At 38.1% G+C, this 24,967-nt stretch overlaps 1 protein-coding gene across 11 annotated transcripts in view; it reads right to left on the reverse strand.

Moving 5' to 3' along the window:
• Window positions 1-24,967, reverse strand: part of DOCK3 (dedicator of cytokinesis 3) — a 210,935-nt gene that overhangs the window by 102,604 nt on the left and 83,364 nt on the right. For all 11 annotated transcript variants that reach the window (XM_030502047.1, XM_030502044.1, XM_030502042.1 and 8 more), the window contains exon 10: window positions 2,719-2,800. In XM_030502047.1, coding sequence (XP_030357907.1) covers window positions 2,719-2,800 — 82 coding nt within the window. The remainder of the gene's footprint in view (window positions 1-2,718; window positions 2,801-24,967) is intronic.

Consider the following 24,967-nt stretch of genomic DNA (forward strand, 5'->3'; position numbering starts at 1 on the left):
CTCACTGCCATTGATAAGTTAGTTTAACAGCTTTACCAAGTTCAGTGACAGAGAGCAAGGTATTTAACAAAAATAGCAAGCTTATACTGTGCAGTTACGTTTTAATTCAGACACAGGAATGTTTCCAAAGCATGCATAGGCTGAGGTTTGTTTGAGTGAGCTTTAATCTTCTAAGGAAGCAGTTTTTTCACCTTTAGTGTGATATGACAGCAGATGTAAAAACAAAACCCAAGTAATTTTGATGTCTTACACAAGGAGACAGCTGAACCCCTAGAAGCAACAGAGATAGCAGGAAAAGATAGGAATACCTTCAGTTATCTATGATATGGGGCTTCTTGCCTCTGGGAAAGATTAGAGTTTTAGAAAGATACTGTGGGGTGGTGGGGGAGGGTGAGGAAATTAATCAATAGATTTAAAGTCAAAACTAACACAACCTTAGGAACAAACCTGAAAATAGTAGAACTATCTTATTTTATAAGCATTTCATAATGAAGAAGTTACGATAATTCCGTTGCAGATTCAATGGTTATTCAAAAAGCTATTATTTGTTGCTCCTTTGCTACATACTTCGGAAAGTTCTTTGAATACACTGATGAAAAATATCTTATCAGAAGTGTGCAATGTTTTGTACAATAATTTTCCCAATTGTCATTATTCCCGTTATGTAGAGTACACATTCTACCAGAGAGTGAGATAGATAACAAGTCTAAGCACCTCAGAGAGCTAATACTGCAGCAGCTTTGGTATTTTTGTACAGCTGAAATTAAAGTAGCTTGGGAGTGATCTCTGGTCAGAAGGATAGGTGCTACAGAGTGGCACCTGTCTGCAATACTCAGGCCTGGCCTCTTTTAGACTACGCTGGCCCCATTTGCAACATGCAGCAGGTCTTATCTGGAACATTATGGCCCTGGCCATAGCATATAATTATTCTTTTTGTATTTTTGAAAGTGTGTGAAGACTGGTTTGCAGGTCAGTGGAGCAAAACTGTTTCACACTTCACAGCATGGTGTGAAACAGGACGGTTGTTACATGACCTTTAAGTAGCGTGGCAGTGGTGTAGATGGGGAAGTTTGATGGTGAAAATCTTTTTAAGAATTATGAACCTCACAGGCCAGAAATTGTCAAACTTGATATGAACCAGTCTGTGCTGCCTTTTGGGAATAATCCTTAGAGCAATTCTTATTCCTACACTGCACCTTTCTGCATGATCCAGACACCAGTGCTGAAACTTGCTCCCTGCCACCCTTCTCTGAGAAGAGGAAGATACTTGGGTTTGAGTTACCAACAGCAGAGTCAGTGCCAGGGGCAATACTAAGACACTGTTACCTCTGCTGACATTTAATCAGCTGGTAGCACTTCCCTGATGGTACCAAAACCAGAACTGCTACTCATGTCAGCATCAGTGTCAGTGCTATTCCTGGATTGACCTGCATCTCATACCCAGATGGAGGCAGAACCGGGCATCCTTATATCCTTACATATGTTCTGTTCCTTAAAAGGAGAAATTCAGCTATCTTCTTAAAGGAGAAAAGTGAATGGTGCTGGGAACCATGCCTATTTCAGCATCCAGCCCTGCCTGACCTTGGAGGGTTTCACTGACAGAACTAAAGCTTATACCAAAGCTGCCTGCCATGTTTTTTCTTCACTGGAGGTAAAAATACCTCTGTCAAAGAGCTTCTATCATGTGCACTAGCCAAAGGTGCGTCACGATGGAAGGTGTTTATCACACTTGGGATCTGAAATTCCTTACAGTTATTCTGTGATGAGCTGTTAAGTTTCAGTGTCTCTAGATTTCCATATTCTTTCTGAGAAGAAGTAGCAGATAAAATCACGGTCTGACACATGATTCTGAGGCAATGTTTAACAGAACTTAAGACCTGCATAGAATGAATACTAAGGCTTGAGGTTTTTGAAACTACTATTTTGATACAGCAAAGCTATAAAACAAGGCGGCAGTTAGGTGAGAGGTGAGTCTGAAGGATTAAAAGGAGGTAAATCTTAGTTGGCTATTTCACTCCCAACTAAGGTATCATCTGATAGGAGCCAGATGGGTATTCCTTATCCTGTCTTTCTGGCACAGATGGTTCAAGACTGCTGGTACCGTCGGTCATATCTGCTTTGTGTCAGGACGGGGTAGCTATTGCACAGACCTGCTGTAGAAACTTAGGAAGTCACAGCGTTTCCTTTAGCACAACCAGCTCTCTGTAGCTCAATTTGGCTGCTGCTTCTGCAGCACATCCCTGTCTGTGCTGTTCCATCACACACACTGTGCTGCTGACCTGGGAAGCTGCTGCAGCACCATCTACGTGGGGCTGCTACACAGACTCTTGAATGGGCCATGTCAGAAATCTGTTATGTGTGCTGTTGTAGTTGTTTGACGAACTTAGATTCTGGAAATAGTGCCTTGCTTCACATTCAGACCAACCTGTGACCTGTTACCTGAGAGTACATGCAATGAAAATACTCAAAATTTCAAACCACAAACAGGAATAAATGCACTTAAAGGGAAGTACTTCAGTATATTTACTTAGCCATAAGAATAATTTATAAGTACGTCCATTTTCTTATTAACATTCAGTTATAACCATAACAAAACTTAAAACCAGCTTCTGTTCCACTCAATATATTGGAAAGGAAGAATTGGGTTTTTTCCCCTCAGGGTGACAACATCTACAATAAAGCTACTGTAAGGAAAGAAGAAAGGGAACACACACGTACCGTGAAAAGCGCACACATTCGATCTATCTTCTCCGGGTTTCTGGGGCCTCCATTCTTGTTTAACCTCACCATAAACCTCTCACTAAAAAGCAAATAATATTAAAAAAATAAGGGTTTCATGCACGCACTTCAGCATAAAAATACAGGTAGATTTCTTTTTAAAGATGCACTAGGATTTATATATTTTTTTTTAATTCCCAAAGAATATAGAACAGATGTAGATAACAGAACTCACTGGTGTAGATAATATTACATGGAATAGCATAGAAGACTTTTAATAGCAAGTACTCTGCATGTGAAAACATCATGTTGATGCATATTCATGATGCAATAACATTATAATAATGTGAATATATGAAGCACAGGATTTGAGCATATTACAACTACTTCAGGCAAAAGTTAAGGCACGCTTGCTGAGGAGTACATTGCCTTTGGTGAAACTGAGTTTATTAAAATCCACTCAAAACTAAAGGCAACAAGAATACTGATTAAGCAACCTACTTCAACTATACTATTTATAGAAGCTATATACTAATTCAAACATATCAAGATTCAATTGATAGAACTGCTTAGCAATCAAATTAAATGGTCCTTTTACCAGCAAAACCAGCATGTGCAGTCAGACTGCAAAACAAATAATCCTTACTATGGATGCTAAACCATGGACGTTGATATTATTTCTTAAGACAGACAGAGAATTTATGTATACAAATAAATTGAGTAATTTATTCACTAGATGTGCGACAACATACTAAGTATTGACCAGAAATTTCTTTCTACAGATTCGCAGAAATAAAGCAAGAGCACACACTAAATCTTCCAGTTACATTTCTATTACATCACAGATCTTTTCAATTTTATCCAGTATCAACTCCAGTCACCTTTACTTGCCTAAACCACATTTTTCAGCACATTGTCCACTACTGGCCTCAAAAATATGAAAATGAAGAGTACACACTACTTCCTTTGGTAACTTGCTCCAAAAGGCTGTTCTTCCCTAACCTTAAAGCACATGGGTTAACAGCAGCTTGGAAATGTCTAGTTTCTGTGCTTAGCTACTGTTTTTTGTTACAGAGCCCTTTAGAAAAGTTAATTTCTTACAGGCTAGTGATATCAGTCATCACATCATATATCATGGTATCAGTCGTCAATTACATGATGTAAGCAAACATCTCTCCAAGCAAATAAGCCACCTAATGCTGTTAAGAAATTCAAGAAAAGGTGCTGGAATTGTTTTACAGAACTTACCCAGAGTGCAACTTTTCAACTCCATTTCATGAACAGTTCTAAAAACTCTAAGTTTGTAACAGTCTAGTACTGGTACCACTTATACCATAAATACAAATAGACACATACATGTATTTCACGCATGTGAAATCAAGTCCTTACTAACCCTAACTATAAATTATCAAACATCACATCTTAGCCTTTTCACTACAGCATTACGCTGTGAGTTCATTTGAAGCAACCCGTCCATTCTAAATACTGATATATTTTCAGAATTGCTACTTTCATCACAATTCTGTCACCTTGTTATACACCTTCACATGTTTATCTGCTGAAGTTCATCTTGCTGAGCAATCCAGATCATGCTCTCTGGCTGCTTCAGTCTCCCTGTTACTCACTATTACTCCAATCTCCATGCATCCCACAACTTCATTCAACCTCATTCAAATTTTAAGTAATCTGCAGCAGATGCTTATAAACCCCAGAAATTGCCAACATGCCCCAAAGAAAACCATGAGAAACAGGTACCTGATGATTCTTTACCTACAACTACTTTTTCAGATGTCCATTAGTAAGTTAATAATGTTTTAGCAAACATTTAGCTTTAATGACACCATAAAATCTAATCTTTTAGTAAGAATTTAATGGCGTATGAAGTGGAATACAGTACAATATTACATCAGTACATTACAGGAACAGTTACATTACAACTCTATTAGGTCTTCATAGCTACCTCCATCTACCTAACATAAAACCCATAAAAAATTAAGTCACAACTTTCAAAATAAGACCTATGTTCAACAAACCCACATTAATTTTCCACTCTTAACCTGTATCATTAGCTCAGTCTTGTGCCCATTATTTTCCTGGTAACTAATTAAAGTTGTGAAACCACATAGTAGCAAGCCATACAAGCAGAATGGCCAAAGTGGCTGCTTCTCCCAGCTGTTTGCCTCAGTCCTTTGCTGCTCCTGCAAAAGGGCCACACAAACATGACCTCCAGCACCACCTGAGCAATTAATTATTAACGTAAACTCAAATAGGTGTTAGTTTAGTGTCAGTTGCTGGTATTCACCTCAATGAATTTCAGAAGAGGAGAAGGCAGGACATTAGCAGTGATGCCCACAGCTCTAGTTAATACAGGGAATAATTGAGAAGATAACACTTATGCCATCAATTTCCAAACAGGAATCATGCTTTATATCATCAAAATACGTAGTAATTTAAGGAGTTATCAACTCATAGTCATGTTCCTTCCAAACTGCAGCATTAAGCATCAATACTTCCAATGCCTTTAAAAACACTGCTTAGGGGGAATTTAATTTATTAAAGCCATTTAATTTTAATGCTTGAATCAATTTCACTGTAAAATCTTTCATTTAGAAAGATTAGGAGGTAACATACATTTCATTTCTGTTTCAAGTGTAATTTGTAAAATATGTCTCCTTCCATAAAGAAAAGTCAAATTCCTTAAAGAAAACAAACAAGAATCTATGATGACCTACAGAGCCACAAAAGTTACTTTCATAAAATAAATACTGGTCCTCTTCAAAGCTGAACTTGAAACAATGACAATTAAATGATTGTAGTTTATTTCTTAAGTGTAAATCTGCCAACACCCTCTACAAGTACACTCAAAAATAATTACTATGCCTTATGAATATTAACCATGTCCCATTTTTAAGGATAAAAGCACAAAATGGATCAATACTACACAAACAAGATCTCTATTTTTGTAAACTCTTCTTTCACTTCTGCTGCTGGGAGTGCAATCCAGCCACCAAACAAGGGTGCAACATGAACACAAAGCCAACACATGCAGCCCAGGATGAGGGGGAAAACAGCCAGCAAGCAGCCTGCTGGCTGAAGATCATGAGCAACGTAACTTAGGTCTGCAGGGGAAAATGTATTCACTAGTGAAGATGTACATCCAAAAATCAAAATGTAAATCAAAGCTGGCTCACTCATGTTTGATTGCAAATCCCTGGAAGTTATTATACCTTATATAATAAACACCTGGAATGTCTTCACTTCCACTGCAGTGGTCAGATCAAGGCTGGTTCTCTTAATTCAGTGGATGACTGATATTTTAAAGGGAAATCAAACCAGTAGCAGAGCATCAAGCTCTTCTGTGAGATAAAGAATTAATTACAGAAAGGGAAAAAGAGAAATTTGAAAATGTACTGCTGACTGAGAGTATTTGCAAACTCAGGGGAAAATACAGGAAATATGCGCTACTATTCAGTACTATAGAAGCGTAAGATGCTGGTCCACTGATAAACTGAGTTGAGGGCAAAAATAGATAAATCATAAAAACTGCCCTTCGTGCAAGAGTTCATCTTACCCTATCACCATCCTGTCTCCAACATCACCCAGTGGGGGATAATTAGGGAAAAAAATAGAAGACTAAAAAAAGTATATGGTAATACTCTGCTGGTATGTACTAAGAGCTTACACCACAGTGCAGCTCAAGAATAACAGCAATACCTTCGAGTTTAATAGGCCTGGATATACTGAACCCAGGAATGTATTCATGCTTAAAAAATTGTGACTAGCCATTTACAGACTTTGTTAGAGAATGAACTTTGTAGCAATTTATAACACATGTATGTGCCATACAAATGCATATATATGCATCACAGAATGGTTTGAGTTGGAAAGGAACTTAAGCTTATCCAGTTCCGACCCCCTGCCATGGGCAGGGACACCTCACACTAGACCATGTCCAAGGCTCTGTCCAACCTGACCTTGAACACTGCCAGGGATGGAGCATTTACCACTTCTCTGGGCAGCCTGTTCCAGTGCCTCACCACCCTCACAATAAAGAGCTTCTTCCTTAGATCTAACCCAAACTTCCTCTGTTTAAGTTTCAATCATATAACACAACTTAGGAATCTAAGAATTAAAACTCATTAAATTGAAGTTCTTCAAGAAATGATGTTAAAGCTACTATTTTACCTCCACTGATCTCAGTAACAATGTTAGATATTTTATTTTAAATCTTGAGTTAAGTTAACCAACACTGGGTTTCTTTGAAAACCTAGTTCACCACTAGGAAGCATTTAATTTTTATAATTGTAGTTGAACACAATACCGTGCCCTACAAAATCCTGTGCAGGCTGTCCCTTTGACAGTAGCAGTCGAGTCTTTGAGCTGTCTATTTACACTTGACTTATTACCAAAAGTCATATTGCTTTGTCTACTTTCAAAACATCCAAAGAGAGATATTCTGGAGGCTCATTTGATAGCCTCGTGCAAGGTTTTGCTCCATTAACAAGTGGAAGTATTTTAAAATTTGGAATTCACCCTTTTTCTTGTTACAACCACAGAGAAAATCTGGTTCCTGTCCCTATATTCTTGTGCTTTTCAAGAAATGAAGCAGACCACCATCTTTTTTACCTGCCTTTTCATCAATTGTTCCCTTATTCCAACACTACCTCAGTAACAACCTTTAAATTCCTTCCTTTAATTTTCAATCCTCCCCTGAGTCCTCTTGCATTTGTGTGACTGAATAATTAAGGGGACTTTGAGACAACTGCAGCATTTGAGAATAGTGGAACATGATGAAGAGGCATTCTGTCAAAGGAGAGATCCACTGCTAGGACAAGGAGAATGAAAAGAGAGCAGTGCTAATAGGCAATCCTAAAAGCCTAACCACCTCAACTTCTCCCACCTTTCCTTGCAGGTCATTTCTCCTAAACTTACAGCCTTGTTTCTCAGCTCCAGAATTTCTCTCATCTCTAGCGTTACTGTTCAAGAACAGTTTACAGAAACTAGTTTAAATATTCCACTAAGGTCTCACCAGTGCTGATATTGTTAGTATATCCTGGAATGGGACTTGAACCTTTTCACACTGTTGACCCATATTACAAATTAGTTAGTAAGATGCTCCCCATTTTACAACTGCAAATTTATTTCTCTGTCAAAGCAAACCAGGAAGAGTAACCCTGTTTGCAATGATCTGAAGATCCACTGCCTTCAGCTATCATTATAGCTCCTTTTTTAGACAGAGACACACATTCAGGGTCAAGAAACTTAACAAGAATTCAGTCACTTAATTTTTTATTTTGGGAGCTACTTCCTTTGAAAGAGTTCAGTCTTCAGCGTGTCTATTCCCCAAGCTGAACTTCTGCACAAAGACAAAAGCATGCATAGAATCTAGACAAAATTAAAGTCCAGTTTAGTAAGATAAAAATATAAAATCTGAGAAAACTGCATCTGGAAATAATTGCTGGTGTGCATTAAACATTATTCTTCTTATAATTGAATATGCTTTAATTACTTAAGGAAAACAGGCACATGCTACTCTGTTAGAAAACCCTGAGATACATCATAAGGAACATTTAAAAACCCAGTACAATTGCCAAATGATTGGTGGAGATGAAGAAAGGGGAGGTACTGCTGATCAAACTGCTTGATCAAACTACTGTAAAAAAATTATCATTTTCAGCTACTCTGAAAATACACCAAAACCAGTTCTCTCTTGCATAAAATTGGAGATAAGAAATGCACCGAAACAGAGAAAAGAATTAACATTTTACCTTGTTGAGTTCAGACCTAAGATGTGCCACACCAGTAAGGAGCAGTATCTTAAGCAAAAGCTTATTTATTCCTCTTGCTCCTACAGGCTTTAAGCAGTCATCAATTACTCTAACTGCAAGATCTCCTCCTGTGCTAACTCACATCAAAGTGAAACCACCTCTTGTGCAGCAATAAGTCAGGTTTTACAATCACTTGCATGATTAATAATTGCTAAAGCTACTCAAATATAAGAAACATTGCTCTGATAAGCCAAGTAAAATAGCTTCTTGTTCTTTTCCTTGAAAGGATGAAAAATGAAAGGAGTGTAGTGTTTCACTTCTTGGCTTCCTTTAACTGTCTGAAAAGCAGGACCATACTGAACTGGCATCTGTTTCTGCAAAAAGGAAGGAAGCAATCAGTGGCCTGGGACATTACATTTTCAGCATGAAGGAAGGGGCAAACAGGGACAAAATTTACTGTTGGGTGAGCAGGAGTAGCATTATGCCTGTAGGGAGATTTTCTTGTTGAGGTTGGTTGTTCGTGGGGCTTTTTGCATAACAGGAGAAGATGACAACGAAAGGCTGGGCAAAGAGCTTGGGACGGAGTAATGAGCTCCCATGTATTAACTCATTGGTGGGTTTAATTAGTGTGGGGTTGTGAAGCAAAAATCCTGTCTGTATGTCAATTTCTGAATGCAGGTACGGCATCAATAGATGTACAGTGCCTGCCTACATGTACAGTGTCTACAATGGTAGACTGCAGAGAGACTGCAGATTAACTTTCTGTTTGAATTGGAAACTGATAATAAAGAACATGGATTTAAAAAACACATCCTTTAACAATGCATAGGAGATTGGTTTACTGAAGCAGAGACAGTGACGCATTAGGGTGTCAATTCCCTTAAGCAGAAACTTCACATCTTGTGCCTTTCCTTTGTCTTAAAGAGCGGTTCGGTAGCCATTTCCCCCAGAAACAGACACCTCCTTCACCCTCTCTATTCCAATACACCAGTTGAAGTTGCAAATCTGTTCCCTCCTTTTTCTTATTTTCCTCAGTGTTTCTTATTTCCAAAGAACAACTGAGGGCACACTGAAAAATCCAACATTTTTACAAACACCTCAGTCCTTTCTCAAAAGCTGTATTTAACTGGGTTTTCAGAATCCAGCATTTGACTCAAAGAATAAAGGTTCTTTTTAAAATACATATTGGTGCCATGACATAAGTACCAGTGCAGAGTGAAAAGGGTCATATGGTAGCAGAGAAGATCATATAATAACGATAATAATATTTTAGTCCTTGATCTTCTTGCAGTGTCTCCCTGGGGTTCTTTCTCACTCTTCTAGTAGCATGTAAATCCCTGCATACAAAATACAAATTCAGGAGTGAAAATCTGAGAAGGCTGTCACAGAAGCTGGCAGGAATAAGCCACATACAAAGATCTGCCTCACCAGTGCAGTTCACCTCCTTCCATCATACTCAGCCCTACCATTTAAGAAATGGTGATAAGCATGATATTATTTAATTTCTTTTAAAAAAGAGTATCTTCTAGTCTCTTACTGAATGCCAATAATTCTAGAATAAAATTTAAGTTGGCATATGAATATCATAAACATTTTAGGATGTTACTTGTAAAGGCACCGTTTTTTGTCCCAGATAAACCTCAAGACTAAAGCCCATGCACTGCAAGCCCAGGTCACCCAGGACAGACCTCAGGATGAGCTACTCATTCTCTATGAGAACAGAAACCTTGCCAACATTTGCCTTCAAAACACTGCAGTCTTGCTGCGCACACCGCATTTCGGGCAGTTCACTTCATCAACACCCTGAAATACTGCATTCCCTCTACCATTGTGTGTACAAGCTCTACAAGGACATTATGCTGACCACATGAATGGATTACGTTAGGAATTACTGGTATATGACCAACATATTTTGTTAAAGCTGCAAAAAAAGGCACATGTTTGAAAACAGCCGTAAGTTAGCAGAGAAACATCATGCAAGAGATTCCTGGGGTTTGGTGGGGGAGACAGAGGTGAACTCCAGTCTCGAAACCTTACAGTTTGGACAAGCTAATATTTGCATGAATTAACTTGGGAAACTGTTCTTTCTATCACAGAGGAAGTACACTGAACAGCACAGCAGACGTTTTAAAGCCCCAATGCAGCAGCATTAGCTCGTTTTTCAGGAAAGCAATTATTGATCCCCAGTTGTGTGTGTGGTGGCAAAGAGAAAAGCCTGGCTGTATTGCCCTGGCTTTCCATTTGGGCTGCATCCTGCAATATAGATGACAATAACTATGGGAGGCTTGTACAACATCAGACTAGGCAAAACATAGATTTTTATTTTCATTCCATCTGCCAAATTTGTCAAAGTCTGTCTCATGTTTGTCAACTGCAAAAACATCACAGCGATCAAAATGGTCACTGCAGGACAGCACTGTATCCTGATGCTTTTGAGAACACCCTGTAGAAGCTATCTAAAAAGGAAACAAGTTTCACATCAGTCCTTCTGAACTTCTATTTCAACTGGATGCTCTCACATTCGTGAAGAAATCACATGTGTATATTGACATTTCAGCCATTTCCTACTGTTGTAAATACTGGGTTGATTTTTATCTTGAAAGATGATTTAAGCAGTAAGAGGAAGGGTTTCCAATGAAGTACAACTGTTCATGACACCTACATATGTGAAGAAATAGAAAAGTAAGGTTATGATCAAAGGGTAAATAATTCTGGCTTCTACGAGCTGAAGTCCCTTATAAATACTATCTTGTGGAAAGATCATAAATACTTTTAACAAAGTTTCCTTTTTGTGAAAATACTTCAGAATGCATCTACATGTTGCCATCATACTTTAAAAGGCACAACTCTTGAGATGATTAAGAATTTGTCTGAAGTCCATTTAGGAGTATTGTCTGTAATCTGTTCTGTTAATTACATTTACCTTTCAGAGTTGCTAATTTTTACTCATCCTCTTGGAAAAAAAATCCAAGTCCTTACAGCTGCTCTAAGACTGACCTAACAATAAAATCTCCCAGTGCTCCACAGAATGAGTCTTCGGTTCCCAGTTGAAGTGTGAGAGCATCAAAGCATATGTACAGAATGACGCTGTGTCTGTGAAGAACTCAATTCCCACTTACAGTGTAAACCAGCAGCGTGTACTAGATCCCATGGCAAAGTAGGATTTGAGCAACCCATCATCGATAGCTGTCAGTCCTGAACCCCTGAGATCACCTCCGCTGAACTCTGAGTTTGCATATCATCTGAACAATGACTCAGGGACTATTTCAGTTCTTCCTTTTCAGGCAAGTGCTCATGGTGTGTGTTTGTTTTTTTCCTTTTTTCCTTTCATTTTTGGGGAAGGGAGGAGAGTTCTTTCATGAGCTGCCTTACCCCGCAGATCTGCAATAACCCCATTTTCTCAAACAAGTGAAGGGAAGTACACTGCTTTGGTTTATGGAGTGCATTTTATAGAGACATCTTAGAGAAAAGAACACCAAATCTGTAAGGGAAATTAATCTGGCTCTAAGAAAACAGCTCCAAGCAACGCAGTTTGCTTCCTAGCAAATTCAGGCTTAATGCTCATGAATTATTAAATTACCACATTGGCTAGAAGCCCTGGGGGAGGATTACAGAGCTTACAGTAAGACTGTTACTGCAAACACTGGGTTTCCATGGAAACAGAAAACAGTGAAAATAACTACCTGTCATTTCTACCACATTCAAGGAAAAACCACCACAATGTTAAAAACACTATTAAAGCTTGCAGGAGAACTGTAGCTAAGCACCAGTTACACTCTCCTTGGGTTCTTGTCAGTCTGCCACACTCAAGCGTTTGACACTGTCATTAGTATTTTTGTGTTATTTGCATCAGGAAAGGTACCTATTTGTGTTCCTGAAAGGAATCCTCTCCATGAGCTAGAAAAAAAAAGTTTCTATTTCCAAAAAAAGAGACTTTAGTCATAGAGTGTGATTCCTGAGTCCCTGCCAGTGATCGTGATTCTAACTAATGAAAAGAAAGCCAGATTGACCCTGCCAGGTGGTAGGTGTGAAATGCTTTGACCATAACTGCAGGGAAGACTTCTAATTTTGGATGACACGTATTTTAGATTAACTATTTTATCAGCATCTCTGACCTGGGGAAAGCTAATGGTTCTGAGGTCTAATACAGCAACTCTCTCATTAATTCCTGCTCTGCGAACTACATATCCCTGATTGCTTGGCTTTGCACATGACAGTTTCAGTCAGAGGCACAGAACTGGGTTTTGACAGCAAATTTTGCAACAGGAAGAGCTCAGGTATGAAGAGTAGTGTTCATTAGAGTGGGCCTTCCTACAGACAGGAAATTACTTGCAATTGCTTTCTCTGAGCTATGCAGTCGATACAAACACGTATTTGCACCCTGCCAGTCAAAACATTAAAATCTCTTCTAGCTGCATGTGTTCATGATACATTTTCATTCTTTTGGAGCAGAAAAAGGGAAGAACAACTTTGAATACCTGCAACTAATTGATTTCTCTTTAACAACTGAAAAAAACCAAAATACCACTGTAGAAATATCTGTATCCCTGCCTATTGATATGTCATATCTAATCCCCAACCTGAAAACAATTCGGCGGGGGGGGAAAGAGGGTGGTGGTGGAGAGAGAGAAGATTGATTTTTGTCTAGTAACACCACATACTTCTCTACAGCAACTTTCATATACAAATCCAGATAGTAATAGTTGCTCTAAAATATAAAATATTAACAAGAAAGGGGATAAATAGGAAAATCAAGCAAATGCAGATTTGGGAGTGAAATCTAAGGAATGAAAACCAGCTGGAGCAAGTGGCAGAGAAAATGAAAAGGTGTTAATATTCCTTAGCCCTCTTTTAAAAAACTACATGCGTACAAATACCCCTTACAAAATACTCCGTAGCTTATATCTGTCTCCAGTGATGATCAAGCTTGTGTTTTCTGAAAGTTATATATTAAAAGGCTCTTTGTCCCCTGTCACATATGTGCAGTAAACTTCAGAGACCCACCTATTTTGCATGTTAACAAGAGTGACCAGAACAAGGGCTATGGCTGATGATGTTTTTAGGGAAGTCCATCTTGAGCAGGATCAAGAACTGATATCCTCCTTATTACAATTGATATGGGTTATCTATTGCTCAAGTCAGAAAAATACTTGCCTTGAAAAAACACAATAAATTAAGAACACAATAACTGAAGTATAGGAGGAACTGATGGAGGATTAGCTATCCCAACAGAGCAGCTTGCTAGGAAAGAGGTAAAAATTAGAAAGATGGATTTTTTCATGACTAAGCAGAAGAAAAACCTCATTAGTTGGCAAGCCTAATCCCTAGGAAAATTCTCTGAATATTAAAGAAATAATTCTGAATGATACAAAACTGTTTTTTCCCAGTAGACAAATCATTATACTGACAGTGAATGAGATAATGTTTCTATTTTAAAATAACTATGAGGAGGCTGCTATTAAAAACATAACAAACGGAAGTTTAGCATGTAATTGCACAATAAAAGTAGAATATAATTTTCTGCTTCCTAACATAGCAGCTAACAATAGTGGAACATGATAGTATTTTAAAGCAATTAACAGGGGATAACTACACACACATTGTCACAGCACGCCTAGAGCTATTACCTAAAGGGAGAAGTAATGCAGAAAAGGGGATCTTAAGGTCAGTTCCATAGTCTGGGAGAGAATGTGGCCAAACTTTTTTGCCACAGCTTTTATTGTGGATCACACAATCATAGAATAGTTAGGGCTGGAAAGGACCTTAAGATCATCTAGTTCCAACCCCCCTGTCACGGGCAGGGAGACCTCACGCTAAACCTTGTCACCCAAGACTCCATCCAACCTGGCCTGGATCTTTCCACACTAGCTAACTTCATTTCTTTTTCAGCTGTTCAACCATATTCAACTACCCAGTGATCCTGTCTTCCTTATTAATGCCTATCTTCCTGTTTAATCCTTACCTGTGTGTACCTCTCCAACCCCTTTGCCATTCCCAGCTGCCAGGCCTCCCTCAACCCAAGCAGCATCTGATTTCCAAGATGCAGACAGCTTCTACAGCTCTGGTTTGGAGCACATGGACTTGCTCTGTACAGGTGTTCTCCCATGAAGCATGCTGACCTGGCACACCAGAGCTTTCAGAGGACACAAAGCCCTGCTCGGTCAGATAGAACTTGTGGAAGATTTGCGCTCGCTTCTTCCGAAGTTTGCTTAGTGCTCAAAACGAAAGTTCCAGACAATGGCAATTGCCTACAATAGGACGTGTTACAGGAAAATTATTCAAGATGATGTGTGTAAATACAATGTAATTTTAGCTACACTGTTCTTGCTAACATTTATTAGCAGCTGATATATATTCCTATTGACAGTTTAAGAGTCAAGAAAATATGACTAAATGACGATGAGAACCTTGGAGCTAACTGTCATCAATAAATACACAAAGAGATGAAGGACTCCTGTTACACTGGTCAAGGTCACACGCTGTAAATTGGTATACGTATTTGTATTCTGACATCTGAATTAGGAATACTGTGTCAGAGAAATCTCCTACTGTAGAAAAAGTGAAAATCAATTCCCCCCAAAATTCATCATTTCTAAATCCAGTGTTTCAAAGTGGTGAATTTTATTCTACTCTATCGAAACAGTCATAAATGTTTTCTTCTTACAGTGCCTCCCCCCCAGCAGTACTGTGACCTTTATCAATTCAGTAACACCTATGAGAAGTAATGGAAGTTTAGAGATATTAAAATAGGACAAGACTGTACAAGTGAGTAGGAGCTTGAGAAAATTCTTCCTTTCTTAACACACTCAACACTGATCAAACCAAAGCCACTTTGGTCATGCAGTGGAAGTTTACATGTTTACGAGGCAAAGCAGGCAATGCATTTAAAATTATCATCATGTTGTTCTCTAATATTTTTATACCTTTAATATCTTAAACTTTTATGTATTTGACTGCTCATTTTTATGAGGTACAAGAATTTGTTTGGAAAGTATCTCAAGATCATGAGATAAATAGAAAGTAACCACATACATTACTTCTGCAGTGGCCACAACGGTAGCACCATTAACAACAAAACATTAATGCTCAACATTTTTTTTTTCCAGCCTTGAAAAAGGGGCAGATGATTTTATGTTAGATGACTTTAGAGTAGCTAAAACCAACTATCGACCATGACGCAGATTAACAGCATTCTTTTTAGTCCAAAATTGTTTCCAAATCATGTTTCTCTCCTGAGAGCTGCTTTGTCAATGGCACTAAATTCTTAAGACAGAAGATGAGACAGGCTGTACTACTCACATCCACATCCCCAAAATCCACTTACAAATTCAGAATATTTCCACAAAAAACATCTTCCCATATCACCTATTAGCAATAGCATTAAAGAGCAAGATTGTTTTCTTTCATTTTGCCTACTGCTTTTCAATTTTAACACAGAAACGGATGTTTCATAATCACCAAATTCCTAGCACTGTACGGGAATCTGGCAGCTGGATAGAAGATCTCCTTCTACATTTCCAGTATTTTAAAATCAGTGTTGGTCTCCATTTTCTCACCCTGCTGCACTGTTTTACTTAGCCATCTGCTGAGAAAGAATGGATTATAATTTTATCCTTCAGTGAGAAGGAAAAGAATGTGAAAAGGTACCTCAACAAAACACAATGAGGTGCTTTATAAACAGCTACATGTTAACCTTGTTAATACCTCCACGTACTCTGAGATAAGAATCAAAGACACAAAAGAATGAGGCAATGAAGCTGCTTCATGAACTTCAGAAGATTAATTCCTTTTTTAAAGGAACAAGGACTTTCTCTGTAATGCACCTAACCAATAAATATTGATTTGCATAAGAAAAGCTACAAGCAGTTATAAATTAAGCACTGAAGGATAAAGTCTTGCTTCAGAGCAGACACATGCTTCTCCACCCTGTGTCTTACTGTTCCAAACAAAGAGGAACAGCGTGAAATCTGGAATTCTAAGGCAGAACCTTTGTAGGGAGAATGTTCTGCCAACATACTCTTTCCCAATTGCAACCTCTAGTAAGATCAGTGTCCATCATGATGCCACTAGGAAACTACCAGCTGATGTAATACAGCAGAAAAAAAGACTTCTATGTAACAGATTAATTATAAGAGCAGATGGGATCATTATAATAATTCAATCTGGTCTACTACGTAACACAGACCACACACCATTTATGTTAATATATACCTTTGGATCTCTTTGTTTTAAGGGAAGAGGGGCGCTGAGGCAGATGTCTGGCTTATGTAGTTTGTAATACCTTCTTTTTTTACTCCATGCCTTCTGATTGTTGTTTGTATGAGCATTTGCTCTCTCTTTCCTTACATTAGAGTGCAAATGATTTATACTTATGATGTATATCAAGATATTAACCTATAGGGTAGAAGAATGAAGTATACTCTGGTAGCACACAGTACTTCAATAGAACGATTTGGACAGATATCTTACATTACAGCAAACATCTCTTGGTAGCAAATCATACCCTGCCCCCAAATCTGAAAATCTGAGCACACTATCTGCACCACTACATTCATCACTTCAGTAATAAGAAAAAAGACATAACAACAATCGTATGTACTCATTGTGTAAGGCTACAGTTGTACTGGGTAATGTCATTTAGATAAAGCTCAAAGGCACAATTTAGTATAGAGTAAAAAACCAAAGGTGTGAAATGCTAATCAGCCCAAGTTAATAACCACCCAGATTATTACTACGCTGTTGGAGTCTTTCCTACATTCCTACATTCAGTGCTTCACAGTCTAACAAACTGGCTCTCATTAATAATTTTAATTCCATTACTCCTTTTTCCCCTCCCTCTTCCCTCTTTAAACTAAAAAAAACCAAAATAAGAGTATTTTATTTCCCAAATCAAATTATTTTAAATGATAATCAGAGGAAGAAATTCTACTCATTCCATTTGGATGTTTCTCTTATACTGACAACTGAGAGAAAAAATAAGATCTGAAGAAAATGCAGATTAATAGTAAATTATTGCAGGATGGATGCCTGCAAAAGGACATGAAAGGAATGGTTTAAGGGGAAAAAAAAGTAGAACTGTTGCAAGGTGAAAAGCTTAGATCACTATTTGATTAGCTCCTGGAGAAACAGAATCAAAAGAAAAGGACATATGAAAAACCTCAGTGAGTGAAAGATTGTACATGTGCACTCGGAAAGGCACTATGGAAATGAGACCCCTCCAGAAAAAGTGCAGGAATTTGCACACCTGAGAACTAGTCAGAGCTTTCAAGGTCCATAGCTATGCAGCATCTTTCCTCTCATTTCCCTGTACTGTAGGAGAAATGGGTCACCAATATTCAGATTTCTATATGCCTTTAAACCTGGTCATCACCAATGAGCCCCAGAAATTTCCCATGTGCTACGTTTTAAGAACCCAGTTGGGAAGCACTTACGTGGAAGGAATATGTGCTTAAGGAAGGAAGGAATATGTTCTGCATTTGCAGGTGCATTTATTTCTCCACTTAACTCTTTCCCCCATATCTAACATCAACTCCCTCAAAGCTGCCTACATAATACAAAACTGCCCAACAAAATCACATTGAAACACATGTAACTAAACCTACATGGTGCATCTCCATGTGCCCTCACATGAGGAACAGAGAGTAGTCCATACTGAGACTGAACTTTTTTTGGTTTTAAATCCTTTCGTGATTGTCTTATCTTTCTTTTACTGGGACAGGCCCAGTAAAAGATGTCTGAGAGATAAGAGATGTCTACTGCATCATTCAGAAAAAAAAAAGAACTCCAACAACAAAACAAAACAAAACCCTCACGCAAAAATAACGCTTGACAAGCACGGTTCCAATTGCATTTCAGCAGAAGATAGACTCATCTTCATCTTCAGCCTGGAGAAGGAAAAGCTTCAGGGAGGCCTTATTGTGTCCTTCCAGTATCTGAAGGGTGCTTATATGAAAGATGGGAACAAACTTTTTTGTAGGCCCTTTCACGATAAGGAGAGGCATGATGGTTTTAAACTAAAAGAAGGTAGGTTTAGACTAGATGTAAGGAAGAAATTTTTCTGAAGGTGGTGAAATGGAACAGGTTGCCCAGAGAGGCAGCAGATGCCTCACCCCTCGAAAATTTAAGGTCAGGTTAGACAGGGCTCTGAGCAATCTGATCTAGTTGAAGGTGTCCCTACTCACTGAGGCAGGTTGGGCTACATGACCTTTAGAGGTCTCTTCCAACTAAACCATTCTATGACTTTTTCTATGATCTTGTTTTGCCTTCTCTATAGCATTGAAAAAATTCGAAGACATAGATGACAGCTAGAAAATAATTAGATGGACCAGTGAAAATTGGTGCCTTTTGTAATGTTATCTGATCCTTCTTCTTTAAGAGGATCACACATACTAGAATAAATTCAGTTTTGTTGGAGAGTGATGCAGATAGGTTTCAGTTCAACCACAGACATCTGAATCCAAAATCTTAATCTTCAGAAGAATTCTTGTCTACGAAGTCAGATAACAATAGAGAACTATATGATCGTAAGGTCCTTTCCAACCTTAACTATTCTATGACCATTTCAGGATTCAGAGCATCCTAAGGAGTTGTAACAGGAAAAAAAATGTGCAGGTAAAAACTGACAAACCTAAACTGGCCTTTTTATGCGATAAAATAGGGAGTTGGATATAATACTAACTCCTGAGTGACCTTTTGAGTACAGACTTACTCACCACTACCATACTGCATATACCATAAAACTTTCCTCTGCCAGCGGAAGGCATTTCCCTCTGTTTGCATAACTTCCGTGGATGAATGCTCTAACCCCCCTGGCATGCCCTACTAACAAAGGGCCCAGGAACCAACCAGCCACTAAAAATGCCGCAGTACTCCAAGTTTAAATACCTGCCACGCTTATGAGCAAGACAAGTTTGGATTCTGATCACCAAAAATCATTCTTACCTAGATACAATTTATGGCTAAAGATGCTTAATTAAAAACTTCTGACTTTTGCTCAATGAGCAAATTAAAGTAATACAAATCCACAGGATGCATCATGAAGATCATATTAAGGCTTCCCCAGTGGCTGTCAGGATCTCAGTTGGCTTTCACCTTTCTTTAGGTAAACAGGAATTCTAATTTCTGATAGGAATATTTCTGGTTAGAGCAGTTGCTGCCTCTTCTGTCCTATTCTCTGCTACCTTCCCAAGCAAAACCACAGGATAAAAAGTAACATCTCTTTTTCCATTGCATTCCTCTCCCCTCTTTTTTAAGTAGGGAAAAGGTTCATCCTTCCTGGTTCCTTAAGTAAGATTTCTAGAGTACATTTTCATTAACTTTACACTTTCCTAGCTTTTGGTTGCACGTCTGTAACATAGACTTTTAAAATACTGTACATTTTAGTATTTCTCAGAACACAATTGTATCGTGTATTGATGTGTTGGGAGGATCATACAAAGAAATATCAGAATAGCACAGAGTAAAAGAAAAAGAAAAAGCAGTTCTTAAACTGAGTAACATCTACCTATGCCTACATGCTTGCTTCATTCATTCTATGTAATCAGTTCTGGGTAACCTTGTTATACATGAGTTGAAGAAAAAGAATGCAATATCCTGAAAAATTGCTATGGATTTCCTCTGGTTTTTTATTTCCAAAACCAAATTAAAGCTGATACCATGAAGACACTGCAAAAATAGTTACACAGATTTTTGAGTTAGACAGAATGGAATAATAAATGTTAATAATAAAGACAGTCATATAAGCAGGTAGGAGAAAACATAATGTGTGCTATGGAGCTCTCCGAAGAGCATGTGATCTTGTAAGTGAAGAGCTGATTATAAGGCAGATGGCACAAAAGCAGCAAATTAGGAGCTACTAAACTTTTGATTACACACCATGCAAACCAAAGAACGTACTTTCAATGTCTGTCTTTGTGCACATTTTACAAAAACTCATCAGTGACACAAAATCTGAAGAGTTTCATTACTAGGTCATTGTAAACATCCTTAGTCACCAATCTCTACCATATATTTACATCTAGAAATATGTACAGCCACCTGCTGCTACTACTACAATTGTTTAAGTTCAAAATATTCACTACTTAAACCAGCCACTGTTCTTAGATACCTTTTCCTCATGCCACATCATATACTGCCCTGCTCAGCAACTGGGCCATGTTTTCCTTTGTCTCTCATCTGCTGGCAATGTACGTACAGCAGCTGGTATGCATGTGTGAGTAACTTTCTCTCCCTCTCTACATTCAACTCCAGCTGAACTTTCACTTTTATAACCCAGTCTTTGCTTGCCCAGGCAATTTTTCATTTTTCCAGGTAGCCAATCTCATGTAACTTCTTGACTGTCCGTGTGTCAGAGTGGACCAATCTTGTACTCCACAGAATGCAATATGATGCTAAACTGACAGCAAAAAGGAGGAGACAAGCAAACAAGCAGAACACCCCTGGTAATGGTACATTCGGACTGAACAGACTAGCTGAAAGATCACAAGGCTTCTCATAACACCATATATTAAAAAGAGGAGGCAACAACAAATGATGCCTTCTACAGACACTGGAGAGAAAGCGTGGTCTCGCAACGAAAAGGTCTTGAGTGTATTCTGTATGCAAAATGTACACATGGACTTCCTCTGTCAAAGCCATCAACACTCCCATGGATACTTAGCACATCTTCCACAATCTCCTGTCATGAGGAGGCTTGTATTATAATGGGCATGGTAAAGACACAGTAAGTAGGCAGATGGAGGAGTTACAAGCAGAAATATGCATGACACTATTTTCCATGCATAATTACTGATTAGGCCCCAGTTTTTCAAATTCAATCACATCAGAATTTCTTTTTTGTTCTATTCACTCTCCATAATTAAGGATATTTATAGATGACAAGAAACTCTTAAATCCCAGTGGAGTAAAATAGGGTAGCTGGTAAAACAGTGCTCAAAACATCTATTCTGGTTTAAGACGCAGGCAGAATAAAAAAAGCCTTTACATGTTTAAACATAAGCTTTATAAAGAAAAAAATCTGAGATTTATTTATCCATTTTCCTACTTAGTGGATTCTTCAAGCTTATTTTCAGAAAAAAATTGATCTCATGCTTTTGGAATGTGTCATTTCTGAAGTTACGTGTTGTTTTATGCATTTATTAGTAAAAAGGAGCTATTTAAAGGTAGCTAAACCTCACTGCTTTACTGAGTAGAGTTTACTTCTCCCATCAAAATAATACTGCAAAAAACAAGACCAAACAAACCCTTATTCACTGCATCCTTCCAGCACAGATAATACTCTGGCTCAGTTTTTCCACCAGTTTTCCAGCCCATTTACAATAGTTCCACCTGGTATGTGTCTCCTTGCTTTACCCTAGCAAGTTCAACGCTGAGGCATAGCGCACATCCGCATATAGCAGAACCAATTTAGCTGGCTCTGATGTGACTTGTGCTTGACAAATCTATGTTGACTTGTACTTATTGTCTTTTAAGCTTCTCACTGCTAATAGTTTATTTGTTCCAGAACTTTTTGCGTTTGTCATCTGACTGCAGTTGACCTTAGGGAGATTGAGGCAAAACAGCCATTAAATATTCCAGCGATCTTGGTACCATCTGCTGATAGCTTAATGTCCCCTTTAATCTCTTCAGTTATTTCATGATTTTGTAAAAAAAAAAGAATATATTTGCTGGTAAAGCATTATAGAATTATTCTTTTTTTCTCCTTGTTGTCCTTTGGTAATTGCATTTTTCTTCCTACAATTTTCTGTCTCTTCCCATCCCTGTTTGTGCAATTTCATTAGTTTCTCCTTTTTTATATTTCCTTCCAGACTCCATTTCACCAAAGACTATGTGATACAGACTTTCTGATGATGCCATATATACGATTTCCTTCATATTGAAACAATCTGCTTTTGTGCTTTTCAATAGTATCATTAAGAAAGTGACAATTCTTGGATTTCTTTCCTCCATATCAGTTTACCTATCTTTTTGGGATGTTTATTGACATCTGCCTAACTGAAGTTCACCATCTGTATGTTTATCTTTCTTTCCTTTTCTAGTTACGATCAACTCTATCATTTCATGATCATTCATTCCAAGGTACTTCTCACACTGGGGCTGTACTTTCCCATTGGCTGTAATCAAAACTAGGTTAATTTTCTCATTATTTTCTGCTAACTACCACATGGCAAACAAACAGAGGTATTAAAGTTTAGGAGGAAAGATTTTGTTGCTACACTAATGCTTTTTGTATGTAAGAATATATATGACAATTTTTGCGACAAAAAATGCCAAATACTTTAAAACATACGAATAAAAGACTTCTATCCCTTTTCATCTGAGCCATTAACTCATACTCTGATTGACAGGTTGTTTCCGTTGTGGACTGAAGCAAGTTTTTCATGCAGACATCCATCCATGTAGTTTTATTTACTTTTTATAATTCTGCCAGGAGTAAAAATTAAGTCACTTTTCCCTGTTTTTTACCTCTATGCTTTACCCCTCCAATACCAGCATTCTTATTCTTGCTATCCATATTTCCCCACTGTCATCTTTTGGCAGCTTCTCATTTCTAGACAGCACAAACCATTAAACACAGTACAGTTCCATATTTGTATTCAGAACCTGGAATGTATCTCACACTGTATTTCAGCTCCCGCTCCAACCTTCTGATTGCTAATCCATAACTGGTACATGCTATTACTTCAGCTCTTCAAAGACACTGGAGCTTTCACCAGTTCTTCACTTAATCTAACTGGGCAATAACTATTGCAACCAGCATGTTCCGTGAGGTTTTTAATCTACCCTATGTCCAAAGCAGTAACACTGAAAGCCAGTCAACCTCCAACGTGAACTGTCTGCGCAAGGAATTTATCAACCTTGAAACCATTTCAGAAAATTCAATTTGTCCTTTCCATTTAGAATGCAGTGTGCAGCAGCTTTGCTTGTTTTTTACCTTAATGTACTGTTTCCTGAAAGAAACTTAATCTTTTAAAGTAGATATGAAAACATCATTCTAAATTTGCAGCAGTGTGTTTGTCTGTTTTCTGGCTTTAAGTTTCTCCACTAAACCAGAGCTCAGCCTCATTATACATTTCCTCCCCAGCACTCTTTGGGATATAAGAAAACGTAAAAATTATGCTGTTCTCACTGAGTCAGATCACTGATGAAGAGCTAAGTAATAACAACTGTTTGCACATCAAAGCATTATTATAGATATTTAAATATGCCTGAACCACTCTCTGTACTTTTTCTCATTACAACTATTATTTTCTTTCTTTTTTTAATCATTGGCAAACCCCCTTCTTGAGGCTTTCCCACTCAATGTTTACGTACTATGCAAACTGCAGCCCAATCAATTCATCTCCTTTTGAAGCAATTTCTGAGGCCTTTCACAGTCAGGGGAGCAGCTTGTCCCTTCCTCTTCCCTGCAGCTTTCTTCATCTAAATAATTTGATATTTCACTGCTTTGGGCTATGAACTAATTAATTGTGCATAATTTTTGTTTTGTTTTTCCATTTTCACCTTTCCCTCTTAACAGCTATTTTTTGTTAATTCTCTCAATAGGGGAATTAGAGGCATGTCCTCTTAACTACATCAAAACAAGTATTTCTCACCTCCTGGGGGCGAAATAAATATGATGTAGTACCAGCTTAGGCATTCTTGCCATATTCTGCAAAATGATCTTTAAGCTGCCTAACTAAATGGTGGCAGACATGTATTTATAAGCTGCAGTCAAGTCATTAGAGCTTTCTAATACAGATCGCTTTTTTAGTGGGATGTCTTCTGAAGGGCTACAAAACTGTTATCGCTCTACTCCGAACTTCTTGGATGAACATTCTTCATATAATAATGTTCTTTCAAAAAGAGGAAAGAACACTTTGGGGCTCTTTCCTCAGTTTGGAACAAATCTAAATCTAATTTGATGAAAACTAGGACAGTTTAGACCACAGTAGTGGCAAACGTGCTCTGTGCCAACTGTCAGGACATGCCTTAAAACCCAAAAAGCCCCACAAACACGGTGTACTTTAGATCAAGCTACGCTTCAGACCAAGCTACACTTACTTAATTTGAGCCACAGTGCATATACTGCAGTACTCTTTACACACTCTGATGTTTCCAAAACACACGCTTGTAAAGAAAAAACACAGCACGTATCATATTTGCTAACATTAGTAACAATTACCCCAACATACTGAGCAGCACAGTTGTCCAGTCTAGACAAAGGCATGAATACAAATAGTTCACTTCATATTGATAGCAACAGAGTAATGAAAACAAGCTACACTGTAACATGCCTGCAAGGCAAGGAGTGGATGAGCCTTAAAGAGCCCCAATTCAGCACGCAAACACATAGCAGTCCTCTTTTCAAAACAGTCACACAGTGTGGCCCTGCCGTTACTGGTGTTTCTTAAACCACAGCCCTAAGAAGGCAGCTACTAAACACTAAGATCTTCAGTAATGCGTGGAGGCAAACTCAGAAACCTAAACAAAATTCAACTATT

Source organism: Strigops habroptila, chromosome 11 (genome assembly GCF_004027225.2).
Source record: "Strigops habroptila isolate Jane chromosome 11, bStrHab1.2.pri, whole genome shotgun sequence".
Lineage (NCBI taxonomy): Eukaryota > Metazoa > Chordata > Aves > Psittaciformes > Psittacidae > Strigops > Strigops habroptila.